The sequence below is a fragment of the Aquila chrysaetos genome, chromosome 1, assembly GCF_900496995.4.
Source record: "Aquila chrysaetos chrysaetos chromosome 1, bAquChr1.4, whole genome shotgun sequence".
Lineage (NCBI taxonomy): Eukaryota > Metazoa > Chordata > Aves > Accipitriformes > Accipitridae > Aquila > Aquila chrysaetos.
In genome coordinates this window covers 9,801,577-9,824,244 of record NC_044004.1, presented here as the reverse complement: position 1 = coordinate 9,824,244, position 22,668 = coordinate 9,801,577, and the positions used below count along the sequence as shown (strand labels likewise).

Genomic DNA, 22,668 nt, shown 5'->3' with positions numbered 1-22,668 from the left:
TCGTTGTCCCAGAAAAGGGATGGTAAGGGGCCACTGTCAAGGTGTAGGTGTCTTGTTATGGCCTTAAAGGCAAAACGAAACAATGCCAAATGCCAGATTTCTGGAGTTGGGGCTTCCCAGGCAATTAGTCTTCTCTAAAAAAGAGTTGTAGGGACTTCAGGCAAGACCTGACAAGGGCACCAATGACCACAGAAACACATCATCTAAAAGCATAAAATAAAATCCCTCCCCTGGCTCCACCCCCCCCCCCCCCCTTTTTTTTTTGCCTGTGTCAGTAGTAAGATCAAAACTAATTAGCAGGCTATTAACCTGTTCTCAGATTAAGAAACACGGAACCATGCAGTGGGATGGAATGGCACTGGCAATCATAACCTTGAGTTAAAGGAAGCCTGACTGATATTTTTCCTCGTAAACTTTCTCTCTGTATTTCTTCAGTCACAAATCTTCAAGCCCAGAGATATATTTGCGCACAGTTCTAAGCAACGCAGTACACCACCCGTCGATTTTCTCCCATTTTTTCATTTTAAAAGTCGCGCTGGATTGCAAAGGCTAAAGGAGGGCTGAAGAGAACATTGGACCAAAGCTTGTTGAAGATGGTCACCTGACTAATAGAGATGAAGACAAAGCGGAGGCATTGGATACTTTTTCTTTGTCTCAGTCTTTAATAATACTGATAGACATTCAGCTGCCCAGCCCTCTGAGTCGGAGGACCACAAGTGCAGGAGCAGTGACTTTCTATTTGTGGACACCGACACTGTAAGGGACCAGCTGTATCGGCCGAATGTTCACGAGTCCCTGGGGCCTGATGGGATTCATCCCAGAGTACTGAAGGAGGTAGCGGATGTTACGGCAGGACCCCTCTCCATCATCTGCCAAAGGTCTTGGGAGTCTGGGGAGGTCCCCGCTGACTGGAAGCTAGCCAGCGTTATTATTCCAAACTCAAAGAGGGCATGAGGGAAGCCCCAGGGAACTACGGACCTGTTAGTCTAACCTCAGTTCCTGGAAAAATTATGGAGAAGATGATACTGAGCACGACTGAAAGGCATTTAAAGAACAATGCAATCCTCAGGCACAGTCAACACAAGTTCACAAAGGGAAGGTCCTATTTAACCAATGTGATATTCTTCTATGATAAGGTCACCCGCCTCGTGGATGAAGGGAAGGGAAGGCGGCGGATGTAGTTTCCTGGATTTTAGTAAGGCTTTTGATACCGTCCCTCACGGCATCCTTCTGGACAAGTTGTCCAGCTGCGGGATGAGCAGGTTCATGGTGCGCTGGGTGAAGAACTGGCTGAAGGGCAGAGCACAAAGGGTTGTAGTGAATGGGGCTACATCTGGCTGGCGACCCGTCACCAGCGGTGTTCCTCGGGGCTCAGTCCTAGGGCCGGTTCTGGTAAATGTATTTATCAACGATCCGGTGCGGGAGTTGAACGCACCATTAGCAAGTTTGCTGATGCCACCAAACTGGGAGATGCTGTTGACCCGCTTGAGGGACAAGAGGCCTTGCAGAGGGATCTACTGATTTGGAGCACTGGGCTATGGTTAATGGGATGAAACCTAACAGGTCCAGCAGGAATGCGGATTGTGCACCTGGGACGGAGTAACGCCAAGGGGCACAAGTATAAATGGGGAGGAGTGGCTGGAGAGCAGCCCTGCAGAAAGGGATCTGGGGGTGCTGGGACAGCAGCGTGCCCCGGCAGCCGAGAGGGCAAACCCCGTCCTGGGCTGCATCAAACACCGATATATAACCAGCCGCTCAAAAGAGGACTGTCCCGCTGTACTCAGCGTTGGTGCGGCCTCACCCCGAGTACCGCGTGCTGTTGTGGGCTCCACAATTTAAGAAGGATGTGAAGGTCCTTGAATGCGTCCCGAAAAGAGCAACAAAGCTGGTGAAAGGGCTGGAAGGAATGTGGTGTGAGGAGCGGCCGAGGACACCGAGTTTGGCTAGTTTGGAGAAAAGGAGGCTGAGGGGCGACCTCCTTGCTCTCTGCAGCTTCCTGAGGAGGGGACGTGGAGAGGGAGGTGCTGAGCTCTTCTCCCTGGGATCCAGGGACAGGACGCCCGGGAATGGCTCAAAGCTGCACGAGGGCAGGTCGAGACTGGACATCAGGCAGCATTTCTTTACCGAGAGGGTCGTCAAACCCTGGAACAGGCTTCCTGGAGAGGTGGCCGATGCCCCAAGCCGGTCAGTGTTTAAGAGGCATTTGGACAATGCCCTTCACAACATGCTTTAACTTTTGGTCAGCCCTGACGTGGTCAGGCAGTTGGACTACATGGTCATTGTAGGTCCCTTCCAACTGAAAATATTCTAAAATTTAAGTCAACATCCCCTTTTCTTTTTTACTTAGACTACCTATTATGTACCAGGCTCAACACAGAACCCCCTTCCCCGATGTGATCCTTATCAGGTTTGATGAATTCATTTACCTGTGCAGTTACTCAAGAGGTTTTCTCACAAATGTGAGCAAATTGCCTTATGTTCTCACCGGGGACGTAGAAGACTACGGCTCAGAGTTTGCTCCCTACCACAGAACGCTGGGAACTGACTTTCAGTCTCCTGCTTCCTCAGCACAGGACTCGCCTAGGCAACCACTTCTGCAACATTCCGCGTCCAGGTAATGTGAATTCTCTTTGCACACTCGTTTTGAACTACTGCAAAATAGCAGGTAGCCCCCTTCCTTCCAGAAAGCAAAGCTGTTTCCCAGCATAGCCAGAACTAGGGCAGAGAGGGTAGGGAAGAACAACGCAACCAGAAGATGCAGAAAGGCGTCAGTCTGCCGCAAACAACGATCAGCAGAAAACATACACACTTAATAATGAGTGCTATTAGCAGCAACATAATTCCGAAGAACACATCTACTCACACAGCAGCTGTTCAGAGCCCTCATAAAACACTTGTTCTAAGACCGATTGAATAAATAAGATTTCAAGTAGACCTCTGATGTAGCGCACTTGCATAGGGACACAATCCCGGTGAACATGCTGCTTCAGTTGCTTGACACACATACCTAAATGGCCTGCCTGAATAGAAACTTTCTTTCCCTTCTCCTTAATGTGGAGAAACTTCATTAAAAATGAGCAAGAAAGGCAAGTAAGAGGGAAAGAAAGGAACTTCACGGCAACAGCACGTTATTTGGAGAAGAGATAAAATAAGCTTGCTTTAAGGCGTCTTTCAAAGCACTATGTGCCTGGCCACAGGCACAATGCCTCAGCATTCCTCCTCGCCCTCTCTCCAGCACGGTGCTTCCTACACGACACACGCACGCAACAGGCAACGTGAGCTTCGTCAGCAACGTAACAGCAGGGAGATACCCCAACACCCCGCCACCCTTTAAAGCGAGCGCTCTCTGCCGCTGGCTCCCGGGCTCCCCCCACCCACGAGCCCACCTCTGCACCCCCCCGCTCGCCCAGTCTCGAGCAGGACTGCGCCCTGTCACCCCCTCATCACTCCTGCCCCAGGCAGCACTGCTCTCCTTTTCCCCATACAACGCACAACGGCCAAAAGAACTGAAAGGTTTGGGCATTTGGGATTTCCCGCCCCCCACCCCAGATCAATTAATACAGTGCGATTAAAAGAACGAGCGCTTCTGATTGATCAAATCGATAGTTTTATTTCCACCTGTTAAAAGAACTGTTTGCCTACCAGCAGAGTCCAACATAGATGGGACAGACAGACATGAATACAATTAAATACAGGAAAAATTGAACTATATACAACAAGACATACATTTACATAATGAAAAAAATCTTTATATTATCTATCACTTCTTGCCAATGTTAAACATCACTGGAACTCAAATATATTGGGGTTTCATTTTTTTTTTCTTCCCCCAAAAAGAGCATGTAATGCAATTTAGTATTCTTCCATGTACGGAGACCTAAAATTCATCTTGAGATGCACAACATTTGTGGCACTTCACAGGGTACACAAAAGCTAAAAACTTTTTTGTTAAATATTATATAGTTTGTGATACCTAAATTTCAATTAGATCTATTTATTGAGACACAAACTATAGAGTGATATTTACACGGAGGGAGTTGTGCAAAGTCATTTTAGGCTATGGCTAGTACACTGTGAAAGATGCACGAATACGTGACTCGCCCTTATGCCCAGAGGTAATCCCTTAAATCCTCTTTTTACTGTCCCTCTTGCACAGTAGCTACCCAAGGAAAACCGGCCAGACTTTTGTTTTGTTGGTTTTCTTTTTTCTTTTCTTCTCTGTTAAGCTACAGGGAGAAAGCTGTTTCTGTGGCCCTTAAGTATCTTGACAGTTTTCATGTTGGGCTGCTTCTCTTCTTGCAATTAATGCTTTAAACAATCTTTAGAATTGTTTCATCAGCTACCTGCTTCTTGGGACACCAGTGCCAGCCGTTGTTCTCACCGCACTACCCTAAGACTGCTGTCGTCCTTGCTTGTAGTTTACATTACCAATGGGAGCACACGGTAACTAAACGCGTGTAACTTTTTAGCAGTTACCAGACTGCCACTATGCAGAAACTGCATATTCCTGATAACAGCGCTGAACCAAAGCTATTCCAAACCAGGGTGGGGAAGGTACTGCATTTCTTAAGCCAGCCTTTATGGAACAAAACTCTGTAGTACTACATCCAGAAACATCCCTAAACATCCTAATAAAAAACATCTTTACTTTTGGGTTGCAATCTTCAATACAGAACTTGAGACAGCTAATTAGAAGAGCTGCTTTTGTTAAAGGCTTCCTACAGACCCCTAGGACAGGTTAGCAAAGACACATCAGGTATCAATGTTAACTAAACACATCCTGCAGTTGTGCTGCACCGGAGCACAGAATGGTGCTTCTAATGGTTTTCATAATCAACCAACTGCCAGAAGTTGTCCGAGTTCCATTTTGGACTTTTTCATAGATGGAGCTACTGCAGATGTGGATCATAAAGTACTGGTTTTAATCATCTCATCTACATTTAATTACTGTAATCCTGTTTGTATCAGCTCATCGGGGATTCCACATCAGCTTGCAGATTTTAGCTATAACAGGTTTAAAGCAGACATTCATAACTCACTCGGGGAGGGGGGGGGGGGGGGGGGGAAGTGACTGGATAACGGTGCATAAACCTGTGTATTCCTGCCTTCCTTAAATAGAGGAATTCTCTCACCCTGGACATGTATCCGAGTTGTCTTCTTTTCTAAAAACACGTTTAAAGAAAGCTGGACAACCCTCAGGGCAAAGAGAGATTAAAGTTCTCTCTCAAAAAGCTACCAAGTCAAGATTGCTACCAAACACATCTTTTAAAGCCTCCACTTCCTAAAGCTGTGGCAACACAATTATTGAATTATTAATCCAACGCACCAGGCTAAAACCAGTCACGTGTCAACAACAGAAGAGAACAGCCAAGTGAACGCGCTGAACTTGAAGCATTACGCTGGGTGCGCTTGATACAGTAAGAAGATCTGCAGGTAGTTTGGTATTCAGCTGACAAGAGGACAGCATACAGTTTGCTGCTTATTCATCACTAGCAAGCCTTAGAGAAGACTACATTCTCCTTAGTGATCAGGAGAGCACGCTATAGAACAGTAGTAAACCCAAGAGACCATCTCATCACCTCGGAAAATAAAATCAGTGTTGCGATTCAAATACAGGAATTCTTGGCAGTTAAAACATTCAAAGAAGCAATTTCACATTGTACATGTTGCAATTTGTCTACACACTTTAGATCTCATGGAGTTCATAAAGACATCTACATGTTCAAGCCTTCTGCTTAAAACACCTGATTGCTGGTTAACAGCAGGTTATTCTATTGCATGACCTTGGCTGTCAATTTAATATGGATTTGTGATAAAACGATCCATCGTTACAACTTATTCCACTTGGGCAAAGATGGTATGGCAGAAAGCAATGTAGTCATGAGCTTCTCACAGGATAAAAACAAAAGTGTAATGAAACGGCAAATTGGTCATCTGTATTTTGAAAGGTAACTATTCCATACCTGTACGCGACAGTGGGAATAATTTAAAGAGTAAGAAATAACAAAATATTCAGACCCCTCTTATTTAAGCATTAAAAAAAGTAGAAGGAAATGGATTCGCTGCTTCCTTTCTGATATAGGCTGCTGGTCTACTTTAGAGACAGTCACAAATTTAACATCATAACCAGGGACATAACAAGAAGCAGCTTGGACCATAGAAAAAGCTGTCTATATACGTACAAGTTATTCTCCAAAACCCAAAAAGAATCCGTTTTATTTGGATCTGTGGACAACCTGCTGCTCTTTAAATCTTCAGAGCACTGAAAACATGACATTTTCCCCCAAAATCCTGCTGAGTCTGTCCTGAGAAAGAGAAGTACTCATATATAAATGGGATGATACTGTCTGTGAGTGAGTTTCTTCCTGCAGGTTGGGCAAGAGTTGGCGTTCCTAAGGGAATCACGGAGGCACTGGCTGCAGAAGACATGGCCGCATTTAGTTGACACGATCAGTCGTCCGCTTTGCACAATCTGGAAGAAAAGAAGCCACAACGGTATGTGGGGGAAAGAATTCAGCTTTGCTGGTCTACTGGCACCAGGCAAATAGGACTTGGAGTATCTGGAAACGGTACATGACTACTTGAATTATAAGGAACCCAAAGATCTCCCAGGGCCATCTTGGAAAGCATTGCGCCCTCTACGTACACACTACCAACGACTTTGGGTTACAAGCTAGGTTCACCGGCAAACCAAGGTCTGTACTTCAAGCCAGCTGCCTGTAGCCTCCCACGTAACCCAACAGAGTTGCACAGCTCACCCTCTGCCCCGCTCTCCCTCCGACAAAAAAGAAACAACGACAACATGGGGATCCTTACCTCTGAGTAGCCATCCATGCAAATCGGACAGCTAACGGTACCAGTCGGCCTTGCGGTAGAGAGAACAAAACCAGAAAGAACATGCATCCATTAATTTCACCGTGCGCTGAGGGTTACCAATACATAAAACGTCACGTAATCATCCGACTGCACAGACCAGCCGTGATGCATTTCATCTGAACATCCCTGCGTACCTTTACCTCGCTCAAGCTGCTGCATTTATTAAGCAGTTAGGGTCTCCCTCACCCAAAGGAAACAGCATCTTGGTTTTCATTAGGGGAGGATGCAGTCAGTCACCCTGCTCTGTTATTAGAAATAACAGCACTCTACAGCGCTGTGCAGTATACGTATGGCAGTCTTCGTCTTCCACAGGACAAACCCAAGAGTTTTGTAACAAAAGCGTCTAGCTGTCCTTTGGAAACTATTCATTCTAGAAGTGAAAGAGGTTGTCAGAACTTAAAACATCCCCTATTCTAATTTAGGGCAACATCCCAGCCCAGTAACATATTCATACCAGGAACTCCTTCCTTATAAAGCGTAGGGCAGGAACAAACTAACATGAAGAAATATAAATTTCTAAACTTTCTATTTCTGACCAACTCAGTGGGTTACCAAGCTGCAGTTACAGATGTACTTCTCCTGTCTTCAGCCTCCAGGACAGCTGTATTGCACGCACACTTAGTAACCGACATAGCTATTCTGCATAAGGAACACATCATACCATAAGTGCCAAATAATATTCTCTATCAGCAAGAAAAAGAGCTTTCTGCTGCTTTTATTTACAAATTAATCTCTATTTTAAATGATCACAGTAAGCTGCTTTCATAAGTCCTTACCATAAACACTTGGCTTTATTATGTCACCACCCATGCTAAGCAACAGTTTGTAATTTATTAAACAGAAAGCATGAGATATCCCTTATCCATAATCGTGAATTCAAGCAGTGAGCACTACTAACGTCTATCCCTAGATTCACATACATAATTTAACTCCATTAATTCTCCCATTTTTACTACTCAAACTCTTTATGCAGCAGCTATAATACCAACTCAGTAATTAATTACACTTGATGATAACCTTCATATAAGCAAGAGTAGTCTAACACTACAGAGTAACACTGTAGACAGCTCTGTGGCAATCTCCAGCATCAGTACCTTTTTGTCAATGTTAAATACTGCAGGACTGAGTTGTTTCAGCCTTACAAAAACAGAGCAGGAAGGCACATGCTTTAACAGAGAAGCTTGAGATTGAAGGAACAAAATATTACTTTTTTATATTAACTAATCAGTGGGATTTATTCACCTACATACTTAACAACCAGAATTTTAAAAAAATCTACAAATCCCTTGGCAAAATGCACTATGTTTTAAAATAGCATTAACCCTTTAGGTGGCATATTTAAGACCTGACACCGGAAATTTCCATACTCAAGTTCTCTCCTACATTGCCCTCCAGTAATCTAAAAGGCTCAAAGCACACCAGCTTAATTAAAACCTGTATTTTTGCCCCCAAACACTTCAAAAAAATGTTTATACCACAATTCTAATGTTCTTTGTCTTCCTTAGTCACATGGACACCTGATTTCATTTGATTAGTCTAATACATTGCATCTTTCTTAACATAATGGAGTGCTCCTATAGCAGGAGTTTACTGTTTCTCTGCAGAATGGGGTCTTCACTGTGCAGGCACCTGACCTGAACAGCGAGATCGCCGTCTCACATACAAGCGTATCAGAGCTCCATGACATACATGGGACAGAACAAAACCTGACCATAACAGTACTACCTCCACTATCGCCTTGCAAGTATACCTTGGAAGAACAGTTACTCTGCTCTGACAGAAAAAGGCAGTTAACTGGCACAGCGTATAGAAAAGCAGTGAATGAATAATAGTTTTTACAGGAATTTGCCAGGCTGCTGCCTGCCGGTCTCGTTGATACCAAGCCTCATCGACACCAGTGAAAACATTTCCATATCTAACATCACTACTAGAGCTTTGCATGCAAAGTAAATGCAATACATTATGAGCTATGGCCTGTGACTAATCCTCCCTCCTTGCCATACCTCCCCCCCATCTTTAAGGCTGCAGCAAAGTTGTACATCTGGCTTGGGCTGGCATTTTATCCTAAAGTGCAAACAGTATCATTTGGTCATCATGTGAAATGTGATGTTGTACTCACTGAAAGAGGGAATTAACTAGAGAAAGTTCAGACTGCAAAGATAAGCCAGGCTATAACAATATAACTTGGTCCTGTATGTATACGAAAAGCAAAATTCAGTGTTTGGTAGGTCATAGGGCATACATACTTAGAACTTGCAGTTTCATCTTCCAGTGGTCCCAATTCTCGAGATACTTTATCTGTCACATACACATCATTATCTCTTGTTTCATCTTCATCATCGCTACTCAGTACACAGCTGTCCGACTGTCGCTGGCTTCTTAGTCTGAGATTTCTCCTTTGTCGCTGATTCTCTGTAATTTAATTTTCATAAGTTCAATATTTTTATATCTATCTCTCTCCCTGGAACTATCCTTGAAATGCATGACTGTAAATAGAGTATAACGGCTCATAATTTGAAGGGACAATAGTCAGCTGGGTTAAAAGCAATCTTAATATTTAGGAAATTAGTTTAAGGCTGAACACTTCCAGACATTGTGAATATTCTGCTATGTATCAACACAAAACATTTGCTCTTTTCACCCTACAAACAGCTAAAACATGATCTTAAAGATTCTCGGTGTCCTAAGTTTCATATAGTTATACTACTGGTGAATAGATCTCCCCTATAAAGGGAAGCCAGCTCTCCCAATTCGTACTAACAAAAGAATGCTATGCTATTACATTGAGGACTTGCAACAATTGCTGTGTGATACCAGAGAGAGAGGGGACTGAAGTTTCCAAGTAGCACAGCAAGGTAGCACATACACAACAAAAGGCCTGGTAAAACAGAGTGCTTTGTTCAGAAAGCTTCAGAAGTGATGGAAGAGATGCTTAAAACTAAAAAAGTAAATTATGGAGCTGCTGTGGTTCCTCAGTGCTCTAGCCAGGTATGATGCTAAACTATTCCACTCTTTTTGTCTGTGCTTAACCAAACGTCCCCACCCAAAAGCACTTCCTATAAAATGAATCTTTTTAAGAACAGTACTGGGAAATTATAAAAATACTTTAAGTAATGTCTCTTTAGACATTTTCATCATCTTCCTCCTGAGTTAAGGAAACTTGAAAATGGACTTATATTGCTCAAGATAAAAGGACATAACAATTTTTTTAATTCCTGGCCTCTAACATCCAAAGGTTAAAGAACTACTGTTTGTTTTTTAACAATTAGAAACCACATGCAATAATTATCTCTGGAACTCCAGTGTACATGTAACAATAATCAAGCACTAATGAATTAAGATTGCATAAACAGCCACAAAATTAAAGTTCCTTCCTGCATAAGTATTCAGCTACAACTGTTATTGCAAGTATTTAATTGCTTTTGCTTCATTCAGAGCACAGAATAGATTACATTCTAAAGTAAGCAGCTAACAACATACTAATACATCTCAGATGTTATAATCAGAACAAGGTCTGAAAGCTGTAAACGATTAACTTCTTTATACCTATAACTATTAAAGACCTAAAGTAGAAAAAAACCTCCACACTTGTTAATGCTTCTCAGTACTAAATTTGAGGCATGTTAGATTAGAGAATGAAAGAGAATACTATGACCACAAATAACATTCTTACTTAGTTCCTTCACGGCAATAAAGGCTAAAAAAAAAAAATCTTCCGACATTTCCTTTATTCAAAGCAGGTATTCCAGTGCTAATTAAAATTATCATCAACTTTGGGCTTACAGAAATTCTGTATTTGGAAAATAAGAAGAAAGTATTTTGAGCAGCTTTGACCCATTTCAGATACTTTCTACAACCTCCGATAGCGACCATCAAACACAGATTGGATCCGTTCTCTGAGACACTGGACAGCCAGATACTTTAGCACTGTGCTTTGTCTTTTGGTAAATGCAGTTTCAATCCATGCTGCCCAGGTTCTTTGGAAAAGACAAAAATAAAATTTAAGTTTAGGCCAATTCCATTATCAATTGTAAAACGTCAACTTACCTTCGACAATCTTGCATCAACACGTGTGGGAAGGGAGAGAAAAGAAAATACAATTAGACTTTGGCATGCACCTCTAGCGTTACATACAAATGCCAGACAAGCTAAGCAATTACAACGACACAAGCTAAGAAGAGTAGGATATCACTCTCTTATTTTGATGAAGAATGTTAGAAGTAGTAGTAAATTAGCTGCTGCTCTGAAAATAACGAAGGGGTTGCTTCTGGTTCTGCTCACGCTGCTGCAAAGGGATAGAAATGGAGGCAGCTTACGAACCACCTGAACACCCTTCTCCCTGCTGCCCAGTTTCAGGACCCTAATCCGATTTAGGCTGGAGGACATTCTTTCCCTCTCCCTCCCCCCAAACAGGCCAATTCAGGTGTGATAGCCATAAACGCTTCATATTAGATTAACAGCTGCTGGAGAAAAAAATCCCAGACCCAAACCCACTATTGTCTTTGCTGGAACTAGAGCTGGGGCAATGCGGACGATGTCGCAAAGTTTGAGGCCGTTCCTTTGCAAAGGGCTCAGGAACAATCCCAGCAGGAGATATCCCCCTGCTATTCCTGCCGCTTGTTTCAGGTTTGCACAGCAGCAGTGGCATCCCAGAACTGAGGTTATCAACTACACTGTGGACTGGATCCAATACTATTCTAGCTTTAAAAATAGCAGTAAAAAAAGCAGATTTCTTAAAGACTTCTTGGAGTAATAAACTTGTGGTTTAACCCCAGCCAGCAACTAAGCACCACACAGCCGCTCACTCACTCCCCCTCAACCCAGTGGGATGGGGGAGAGAATGGGGGGGGGGGGAAGAAAAGTAAAACTCGTGCGATAAGAACAGTTTAATAGAACAGAAAGGAAGAAACTAGTAATGATAACACTAATAAAATGACAACAGCAATACTAAAAGGATTAGAATATACAGGTGACGCCCAGTGCAATTGCTCACCACCCACCGACCGATGACCAGTTAGTTCCCGAGCAGCGATCCCTCCCAGCCCCACTCCCCCCAGTTTATATACTGGGCATGACGTCACATGGTATGGAACACCCCTTTGGCCACTTTGGGTCAGCTGCCCTGGCTGTGTCCCCTCCCAACTCCCTGTGCCCCTCCAGCCTTCTCGCTGGCTGGGCATCAGAAGCTGAAAAAGCCCTGACTTTAGACTAAACGCTACTTGGCAACAACTGAAAACGTCAGGGTGTTATCAACATTCTTCTCACACTGAACCCAAACCATAGCACTATACCAGCTACTAGGAAGACAATTAACTCTATCCCAGCCAAAACCAGAACTAGTTTGTACCACGGTCAGCTACAGTTGCGCTTGGCATCTCTCCGACAGGAGTACCTTCAACTGACGTTGCAGCTAAACACTTCATATTTGTGAAGTCAAAGACTGACTGTTACCTCCTTCGCTTTTAGTTAAGTCATTCGCCTATAGCTTTGATACAGCTATCATAGCTTCAGCTTGAAATTCCATCTCCTTACGTTACAGTAGCCATCACGGGTATGTATTCTCCCCAAGTGCTGGAGCAGCAAGCTATTTTAGATTACTCTTCCACTATCGGGAAGTGACACTCATGGACCTTGATGCATTCATAGGCCCATTTGGGGTTGAACGGGAACCCTGTCTAAAGTGGCAAATCAAAGCCGTGTTTTAACCCTTTAAGTCAGGCTACTTATGGACATGCCAGAAGACAAGCCCAGACGATGACTTTTTGAATATCTAAGGCCTTGGTAAACTATGACCCAAACCCAAACCTCGTAAGGATTAAGTTTTACTTCTGCATTCATGACATCCGCTGCCTTTTACTGTACAGATCTTCAAATAGAGGTCAGATACGCATTTCAACAGAATTCTTCCATGCCTTAGCATTCGGTCTTCCACATTCCTCAAGCTTAGTACTTATCTGTAGGGTTCTTCATCAACATTCGTGACTGTGCCATGACGAGTATACCAGACTTCCTCTGATCCTTAGACTAACACTTAGTGAACGAGGGGTCTACATCCTTAAAGAACGTCATACCTGAAATGCGTTCATCACCGTGTCTGCGCAACGAGGAGGCACAGGATCACCTCTAGACTGCTTAAACTGGTTACGTTTTTTGTACAGACATTTAACCAGAAATTCTTCAAGAAAAGTACCCACGCACATTCACAACAGTCTGGGAAAACAGGGCGGTATTGCAGTGCCCAAGAAGGGCTTTGCTAAGCTCCAGCTCCAGAGCAGCTTCTCTGTTGACCTGTAACGCGTGGCTTTCATGCCACGACAAGTCAACTTTGAACTTAAAACTTATCCTTGAAGTCAGATTCTATCAGGGAGCACAACACAAACCTAATGTGACCACAAGATTTAGATAAGCGTGCTATTCACTACTTACCACAACAGAATCATTGTGAGTTAGATCAACGACTACAGGATCAGAAGATTCACATGTGAGATCTACTACTTCCTCACCAGCTTAAAAACAGAACATTAGAGACAAGATCAGAGATGGAAGAGCAGTAAAATTGCCTGCCACTATGTAAGAGGCTGAGGTATGATTCAACCTTGCCCTATCCCTCTCCCCTGCAGCAACATAGCCAACATTTCACTCAAGCTTTGCCCTCAGGAGTCCACACAGAGCATTACCACGCTGCCCTCTGCAAGTTGCAATGCAAGAGGAACAGCGGCTGAGCTCCTCATACAGTTCTGTTGTAGGACAACAGCCTGCGGGAGGTACACAGCAACAGATTATTCATCTAACATTGCAGAACGTTTAGCACACACCATAAAACACGAATCATAGAGGATATAATAATTTTACAGTCCCTTGCTGTAAATGTTCCTGTCTCATGTCTCTTCCAACCTTTCTTAGTCAAATGCACAGCAAATACTGGAAAAGCCCTATAATTAATTGCCTGGAGGCCAACAATTACTTTTAATCTTTCCTAGGATTCCAGGTGGCAATTTAGATATCTATTTAGGAGGTCAAGGAGGCTTTTGAAGTTCTGATACTTTTTCCAGAAAAGGACTGACCAAGTACTGCCTCTCCCTTGAGGGACAAGGCACAACTAACAACAAACGTCTCGGTATCTTCTTAAAACTTGGGAGTTCCCAAACTTAGTTTGCCACTGTCTCCAGCGGCAGCTGCAGTGACTCGCAGCTCGTCAGACTGGACACTCAGATGTTTGACCTGCACTCAAGTACCTTTCCCACACAACTCATCTATCACCAGGGCTGAATGTATCGCATCCCAGTAACAAACTACAACAGCTCTCAGTAGGCTTGTTGTTTACAGGTGCCATACTAGATGCTTTTTAAAAGAAGAGCTTTCTCTTCCTCCCCAGTAAAAGGCCTAGAAACAGGAAAAAAACCCACACGTTCAGTGGGAACCCAACCCTCCAGAAGCAATTTGTGTTCTTACCAAGTTGAAAAGAAAGCTTACCACTTTCTTCAAGTTCTATTGGCTCTGCTTCTGAAGCCATTTCTGTGGTTGAAGCCATCAACCTGTTTCGTTTCCGAGCTTGCCTAGAATTAACTGCTCCTCCACGGCGCTTTCGTTGAGTCTAAGGGAGAACAAAGCCTTAGCACCTTCTTTAAGAGGAATATTAATGTGGCCCTTGTCTTTGCAGCACCGTCGAAAGCACACGGGGATACACAAAACCCTCCCCGGAAAGGCTGTCATATGCATCAAACGGTGGTATGGGTCACCCCTACGCGAACGTGTCGCATCACGGAAAAGAAATCACCCCAGACCTCTTGCCAGCTGGGTCACAAAGCAAAAACATATCGTGAGGGTTTGCAAGTGAGAAGACTAGTTCACAATTATGTCAGGTTTCTGCTCACATTGTAAGCACTTCTGAACTACTGCTAGCACCTAGAGAGATGAAAAATCTTAAGTATCACACAACATGAAGTTACATGAGGTTTTTATACGCTTCTGTTCCACCATGTTTACCACAAACTCTTAACAACATTTATAGAGGTACCATAAACAACAGGTTTTACGAATCAGGTTGGCATCAAGTAGTGAAACACTTACTGTGCTCATGGCGTTTCTTGATCTAAAACCACAGAAAGAGAGGTACAAATACCAAAAAATTAATTGCAAGGAAGCTGCAAGTATCAACTCCTTATATTCCTTTAGGTAGCACACTGTTAAAAAAGTCCAGATTTCTCAGGGTCTGAGAACGATGTTCTTCCAACCCTGTAAGAAAAGAAGAGAGAAGATCACCCCTGTGTAATGCTTGTTCTCTCAAATACACCCCCCCTCTCCAAGATTCCTATTCCTGAATCACCAGTTTCTGTCCAAAGCTAGAAGAGAAGAAGTCCCAGAGTTTGGTCATTGAGCCTCGGACACCCACAGCTGGGCCTGAAGCCTCAGTTCCTCTTGCCCATCTCCTAAGGTAAACCCCAGAATAAGCTTGTTAGTTAGCTGACTAGAAAAATACTAAGGAATCCCAATTCAGTTGAACTGAAAGCAACGGATGGACTCTCGAGGCAGTGTTTGTGTGTGGGCAGGAATCACAGGGAATTGTCTCATAAGCAGCCATCTTCAGAGAACAAAAAATTCCAGATAAGCAGTTCTCTAGTCCTCCTCCAGATTCCAACAGGTGGGAACTGAACAGCTTGAGAGGAATGTAAAGCAAGTGGAGCAGAGCAACTTCTCACTCACAGATCTGCAAGAGAATACGAGTTTACAGTAGCTACTGTCTGGTAGCAGTACATGCATATATGCCCCTACCCACCAGACAGTGAACTGTTAAGTTGAAAGAGGTGAAAAGCGTAAAGCCAGTTATGAGTAGCTGACATGGTACTGAAGTTCACATCTTAAAGTTTGCTCATGGTAGAATTATCATGTGTCCAACACACAATGAGGAGCTGAGGGGGGACACAGTGGAGGGACCAGGAAAAGAACAGTTACCTTGAACAAGAACTGCAGAATCGTCTTTCCAATACTGACCTTGATTTATGCTGCAAAGACCAGCACACACACTACTAACCTGTTCTCGGATTAAGCAACATGGAGACCATGCAGTGGGATGGAACGGCACTAGTAGTCAATCATAACCTTGAGTTAAAGGAAGCCTGACTGATTTTTTTCCTCGTAAACTTTTTCTCTGCATTTCTTCAATCACTTATTTTCTTAAGAGACCCATTAATACTGCATTGTGACATTATTAAAACAAAACATGCTCAAGTAAAATGCTTACACTAAATTTAGTACTTTTACTAAGCCCAAACATATATTTATGCACAGTCTTAAGCAATGCAAAACGCCACTCATCAATTTTCTCCCTTTTTTTCATTTTAAAATTGACACTGGATTGCAAGAGCCAAAATTAAAGTCAACCTTTTTTTTTTTATTTTTTTTTGGACTTGGACTACTTAATATATGCCAGACTTAATGATCAGTGAGCCCACAGGCAGATTCTGGTCACAGTAGATGAAATTTTCAGAGCTGTTATGCATAACTCCCTCTCCCAATATGAACCTAATAAATTTTGATAATTTTAAGATTTTTTTAAAAAAAATCTAAGCTTACAGGTGTATAGGTTTTCAAGAGTTTTTCTTGCAGATGTGAGCAACAGCCTTATGTTCTCACCTGGGACACAGAAGACTAAGGCTCAAAGTTTGCTCCCTACCAGGGAAAGCTGGGAACTGACTTTCAGTCTCATGCTTCCTCAGCACAGGACTCTCCCACACAACCATTTTTGTAACATTCCGTGTCCAGGTAACGTGAGTTCTCTTTGCACACTTCACCCCACTGTTTCTTAAAGTCTAGATTTCATTTCACTTGTTAAGAAAGCAAGCTCTTCTGCCAACCCTATCAACATTCTTGGGAAGATCCTATTTTACTCACTCCACTGTTTTGTTTGGAATAGAACTTTTAGAAAGAACTTTTAGAAGAAGACCATGCCTAATTCCGCACTCATACGAAACAAACTGGAGAGACTGTTCTGTGAGCACATTTTCTAGGTTCTATAGGAGTTTCTCATTCCACATGATTATTATTCATGGGTTTGGAGATTTTAGGAGACAAGGGGAAGAGGGAGGTGAAGCAAGGAGGACACACAGCACAAGGGATGAGGGATGGGGCAAGGGAGATAATCATCCCTAAACCTAGCACATCTGCTCTTTCCACCTAGTTGCTCCAAGACAAGCTACCATCTTCATCTAACAGCTACAACTGAAATGGAAAATAACTTAGGCAAAGCAGTTTTCCACACACAGCAGGAGGATGAACAAGATGTGAGCAACATATGAGGTATATTAAGAAGTTATGCCATTAGATTCTTTAAAAGTTTATTTCATCAAGAAAGCCAAGAGACATTTGCCTTGATTCCCCTCAGATATGGAACTGGAAAAAATACTTGGACATTAAAAACCTGGGAAATGTTAGTTGGTACAGACATCTGAGGATTCTAAGAAATAAACTTTATATAAGCTTATTTTAAATTACAAATTGATAGTTGTTTTAAAATAGAACCTTTTAGAGCAATCTGATATACTGATGTATCTGCATTGCTGAAAGACAGCAAAACCCAAGCCTGGTGTCTCCACTAGACAGCACGGTTTCATATGTAAGACACCCAGAAGGTTTCACAAGACCCACTGCTTTTCAGATTTAACAATGAATACACCCCAGTGCAATGGTACGTTGACAAAGTGTCTTTAGAAAGGGTTAAAAATACAGGGGGAGCAAGCACCTGGGATGACTCCAAACATAAAACGTTGCACAGATGCTCTTCGGCCACAAGTGGCTTAAGTGCCAAAGAAGAGCTATCACAGAAGAAAAAGAAAAAACAAAAAACCCCAAACAAAAAAAAAAACAAACAAAAAACCTTACATTTGAAAATTATGGTGAAAAGAAAACCAAAGTAATACACAATAGAAAACCTGTCATGCTAAGACACCTTACCCACATTAAATATTCACACACTTCTTTACCAAGATACCAAGGAACAGATTATTTATAGGATTACTACAACATGTCTCAGAGGATCTAATATCAGACCTCAAAGGCAACACAAGACAGAGCCACTTCTCAAACTAAGTGACAGAGCGCACCATTGCTATTTAGATGGTTTAATTTTCAGAATTTTACAACATTGGCAGTAGACATACTATACTTAATGCAGAGAGTACACATAAGGCACAAGTTCTAGGTACTAATGGCTTAAATCTTAACCTCTTCTGAAGCTTCTTCTGAAGAAGAAAGTTGAGAACGGATACCCATGGGGAAGCTCATTACTGTAAAACCAGCTTAAAATAAATCATCACAGGCAGGTTCATCAGTATCAACACAACCCAAATCAGGAGAGTCATGTTTATAAAGAAAATCAGACTGCTGGAATTTATGAAGGCTATGGAAGGAGTCTCATGATCCAGCAACATTTTTGTCTTGTAAGAACAGACCTCTTCTGGGGGGCTATAGATTCCCACATGTTATTGGCTTACTCAAGAAACTTCACTGAAAATTAATTACCCGAACTGTAAGAATGGGTAGCAAAAATAAAGCCTAGCCTACTTTCTTGAATATACCACAGATCAAGTTAGTAGTGCACAAGAACACAGGTAAACAAAACAGTTCCATGTTTTGCACATTTAAAGACATACTCACCAATAAGAATTCCTTAAAGATTTTCAAAACCTCATGACCACTCCATTTAATAGTATGATTTGTTATACAGGACTAGATAGCCCAAATTAAATTGTAACGTCTATATGCTCCTCCTCCAGCTGTCACTACAAAGCCCAGCACAAAGACTGGATAATACAAATAGAGTTACTGCATCAACCCCCACTTCCCAACCCATAAGCATCAAATAACTCCAGCTGAAGCTGTTAGTCAGCTCATCTATTACACTTGTAGCAAGATGCATTCAGACAACAATTCAAAATTCTAGAATTAAGTTCTTAAAAAACAGTAAAAAGGACTTTTTTAATGTGAAAACTTAGGAGATCAACTTAGCAAGCCAACAAATACTTTTACAGACCTTTTATTGCACCGCTGCAGGACGATACAGTACCAGCAAAAGCCACTCCCCCTTCCTCTCATACGCAGAGCGCTCTCTGCACATGCAATCATTGTTCCTGTTATGTAGTGCTCTCAAAGGCTTAAGTAGTGTTGTCCTTGTAACAACAAAGTTCAAGGTTTATTCTAGCTAACTCACTGGCATTTTAAGGACTATATCCACCAACCTTTCTCTGTACACGTGGATACTTGAGAAAAATAAAAGTAAAGCCATTTAAATTAAGAATGTTTACAGTGGGAGTAAAAGAATATTGATTCCCACACTCATCATTTAAGTCTCCTGTTAAATTTTTTCCTCTATAGTTAATGCTTTCACTGAGTTCAAGTTGACCTAATTTAACATGTCTGAATTAGAATTTAAAAAAATGAATTCTCTGGACAACATAAAACGAAAACTTTTCTTACACCACTCTGAAAACAAAGTCTAGGTCTCCCACATGCTTAGCATGAATTGAGACGAATGAGCTTAAGCAAGAAGTAAACATTTTTACCATGTCTCACTAACACTTCATAATCATGCTAAACATTACAAATACACTAAAGTAACTACTTGAAGAAAGCAATAATGTCAGTCTAAATGTTTGGGGTGTGCAAGGCACAGGTGACAAAACAAGTATACACTGTGTTTGTCAAAACTTGATACGCTATGCCTTTAAGACTTTGCTTCTCATTTCTACTCTTAAGACCTCTCTTTGCACTCCTAAAAACAGGAAACACAGTATCAAAGATGCAGCCGGTATAAAAAAAATTTCTGCGGTCAGAAGATGTACATAACAGTCACAAAGTGCTAGTCTTAAATTTTTTTTATCACAGGGAGCAGCAATCTGCCATTTTACTCTTCCAAACTTTTGTATCATGTGTATTTCCAGTACCTTTAAAGACATTCTCATTTTTTCAGATGCACTACACCAACTTTAGAAAAAAAAACAGAAGCTGAGTCTATCATGTTTTATCCAAATTAGGTCAAGCAGTTCCATACTACAAAAGCTTGGTGAGAGGCACTATAAAAAGAGTAAAAATGAGAGATAAACAGCCTACCGTAGAGATATAGCAGCCTGCCTGCTCTAAGCAGTCCGCTACACATATAGACAAATAAGACATATGTTTATGAGCAGCCTAACAACAAAAAAAACCCAAACCAAAACAACAACAAAAAAAAACCAAATCCAAAACAACAATAAAAAAAACCCAAATCCAAAACAAAACAAGGCAGCTAACAAAATGCCCACATAACAAAACATACCAAAACTTTTCATTGGTCAGATGTCCTATTTCAGAAACGACACAAAAAGATAAAGACTAGCCGGACGAAAAGCCCCTCATTGCTCTTATGTGCAGCAGTTTCTCTGAGAGGCTACGGCTTACTTTCAGCAGTCCCAAAATCAGATACAGAAGAAAGGAGAAAGAAGTTGAGTCTCTTCACGACCTGTAATGGAGGTGTAGGGGGACGCTGAGGTAGGAGAGAAGCGTTCCCTCCGCTCCTGCTGTCACACAAAATGGGAGGACAGGCTAACAGCCTCACGCAGAGCTACATCCACTGCACGCACTGAGCCACTCCTGTCCCTCCGTGTGAGAGGAGGAACGCCATCGCCTCTTCTCCAGCACTTGGCTCCCTCAGCCACGTCAGGACACCCTCGCCACGGCCCTCGCAGCAAACGCAGCTTCACGACCCCAGCGAGCCGCACAAGCGGCTGAGCAGCCTGTCTGCAAGGACCGCCTCGCCTCCCTCCGCAGGGAACGGGGGGCAGAAAGACGGCCCCAGGCCTGGCTCTCCCCCCCCGCACCTCCGAGCTGCCGCCGCCCCCGCCGGGAGGGGGGAGCAGGAGGGGCCGGCCCTCAGGGCCGGGCAGCGGCGCTCGCAGGCCCCGGATCCCCTCCGGAGCAGCGGAGATAAAAAAATAAAAATACCACACGGCCGGGGGAGGGGGGGGGGGTTGAAGCGGGACACGGCCCCCCAGGCGGAGCGAGGGCAGGCCGGGGGCGGCTGAGGGGGAGCCCCTCAGGGCCGCCACAGCGGCGGGCAGGGCCGTGCCGCCGCTCCGCGCCCGGGGGAAGGGGCTCGGGTCACCGTCCCCGCCCTGGAGAAGCAGGGCCCAGCTCCCCGCACTGGCGGGAGAAGCCCCGTCTCCCCCCAGTGCCCGCCCGCCCCTCCCCCACGACGGCCGGGCGCGGCTGCCCGCCCTCCTGCCCTCCCTCCCCCCCCTCTCCCCTTCCCCTCCCTCCCCTCACCTGTCAGCCCGCCGCCCCGGGCGCCTCAGAACGGCAGGGCGGGCCCGGGGGCGCCGGTGCGGCTCCCGGCCGCCGCTCCCACCCCCACGACGGAGGCCCTCGGCCTGCAGCGCTCACCCTCAACACCCGGCCCGGCAGCCGCGTAGGGCAACGCCCGCCTCCGCTCTCCCGCCATTGGGGGGACCGCGATACTGCGGCTCGCGGAGTGGCCGTCCAGCACGTCAATTAGGAAGCGGTGAGGCGAGCGGGCCCGCCTCTTATCCGGCCCCGGGGCTTGCTGGGAGTTGTAGTTTCGCGGGCGCCTGTGGGCGGAGCGGGCTTGCGGCCTGTGCGGGGCTGCCCGGGGCCTGCCGGCCCTTCCCGGCGGGGGGCCGCGTCCCTCAGGGGTGGCGGCTGCCCCTTGGAAACGCTTCCTCGGTCCCAGGGTTAGTTCGGCCCCGGCGCACCCCGAAAGGGGCGGCCGAAGCAGCAACGTTGTGATGCCGGGGGCAGGTGGGGTGAGCGTGGGGGCTGTGCGGCATAAGTAGCCCAGATCCTCAGTGTAACTCGTTACAGACACTCGCAGAGGATTTTCGATGCCCTCGCCTCACCGTCAAAAAGGGTTTTCCCCAGGTGCTTTGCCTTAATGCAAGGATCGTCTGGCCTTTCCTGGATCTTGCTGCCCCATGCCCGGCCGCTTGCCTGGTTGCTGATAAACTTGTAGCGTTTCCTCGTGACTTTTCTTGCCTTCTCGTCCCCTGGGTGAAGGGTGCTCACGATTTGTACTAGCTATTTTTTTTTTTTTTTTTTTTGCTTGCCATGCCAACATAACTGTGTCTTTGTTTTCATTTGAATAATAAAATACCTGTGCTCTCTAGGGCAGGTCGGATTACCTGGCCAGGCAGTCACTGAGCATGGGCTTTGCCTCGTTACCTGATTTGGAAGAAGGAGCCGAGTGCCACCCAGCAGCGACTGTCTTACAGGAGGGGTGAGCACCCTGTGCCCGATGCTCATGGCAGGGCTGAAACCCCTTGGTCTTCCTTAGGTGATCTGGGCCTCGTTGCACCATAGTTGCATGTGAAGGCTTTTGTGGTCTGGCCATTTACACAAGTAAGAGACCTCTGGAATGTGCAGCTTTTGGCACTAAAGGGGTTTCTTAATGAGCCTGTCACTAAGATCAGACAGGTGAAACCTCTGACTTTGTAAGTCTGTTTTGTTAGATGATTTAAGAGTCACCCTTCTTCACTTACCCTCCTCTTCTTGGCTGCAAATACTGTAACAGATGTGTAAATGAATGAATCATGAATTATTCATCCACCTGTGTTTCCGTGAAGGGTGATGAGTGTAGTGGAGGCTTTGCTGACTCTCAGTGATCTGTGTGTGGATTAAGCAGGTTGTGGATGGTCTGTGCCGCAGACACGAGCTGAGGCAGCAGTGTGAATGCAGCTGTATTGCTTCAGAGCTCACCTGACTCCAATGGCATTACAGCTGATTTTGTAATATAACACTAACAAGTCC

At 44.2% G+C, this 22,668-nt stretch overlaps 1 protein-coding gene across 5 annotated transcripts; it reads right to left on the bottom strand.

Annotated features, from left to right (window-relative positions):
• Positions 1 to 3,590: 3,590 nt before the first annotated feature.
• LOC115339115 (E3 ubiquitin-protein ligase RNF4-like) lies at positions 3,591 to 21,375 on the bottom strand. 5 transcript variants are annotated; one of them, XM_030010723.2, is made up of 8 exons: positions 21,289 to 21,375; positions 14,947 to 15,111; positions 14,350 to 14,470; positions 13,303 to 13,382; positions 10,924 to 10,933; positions 9,123 to 9,288; positions 6,817 to 6,865; positions 3,591 to 6,472 (listed from the first exon to the last, which is right to left on the bottom strand). In XM_030010723.2, the coding sequence occupies exons 2-8, from the start codon at positions 14,953 to 14,955 to the stop codon at positions 6,323 to 6,325; spliced, it is 585 nt and encodes a 194-aa protein (XP_029866583.1). In that variant the 5' UTR covers positions 14,956 to 15,111; positions 21,289 to 21,375; the 3' UTR covers positions 3,591 to 6,322. The 5 variants fall into 5 exon arrangements, with proteins under 5 accessions (XP_029866583.1, XP_029864858.1, XP_040982103.1 ...); XM_030008998.2 differs by lacking the exon at positions 21,289 to 21,375 and adding an exon at positions 21,172 to 21,282; XM_041126169.1 differs by lacking the exon at positions 21,289 to 21,375 and adding an exon at positions 20,369 to 20,684.
• Positions 21,376 to 22,668: the final 1,293 nt, after the last annotated feature.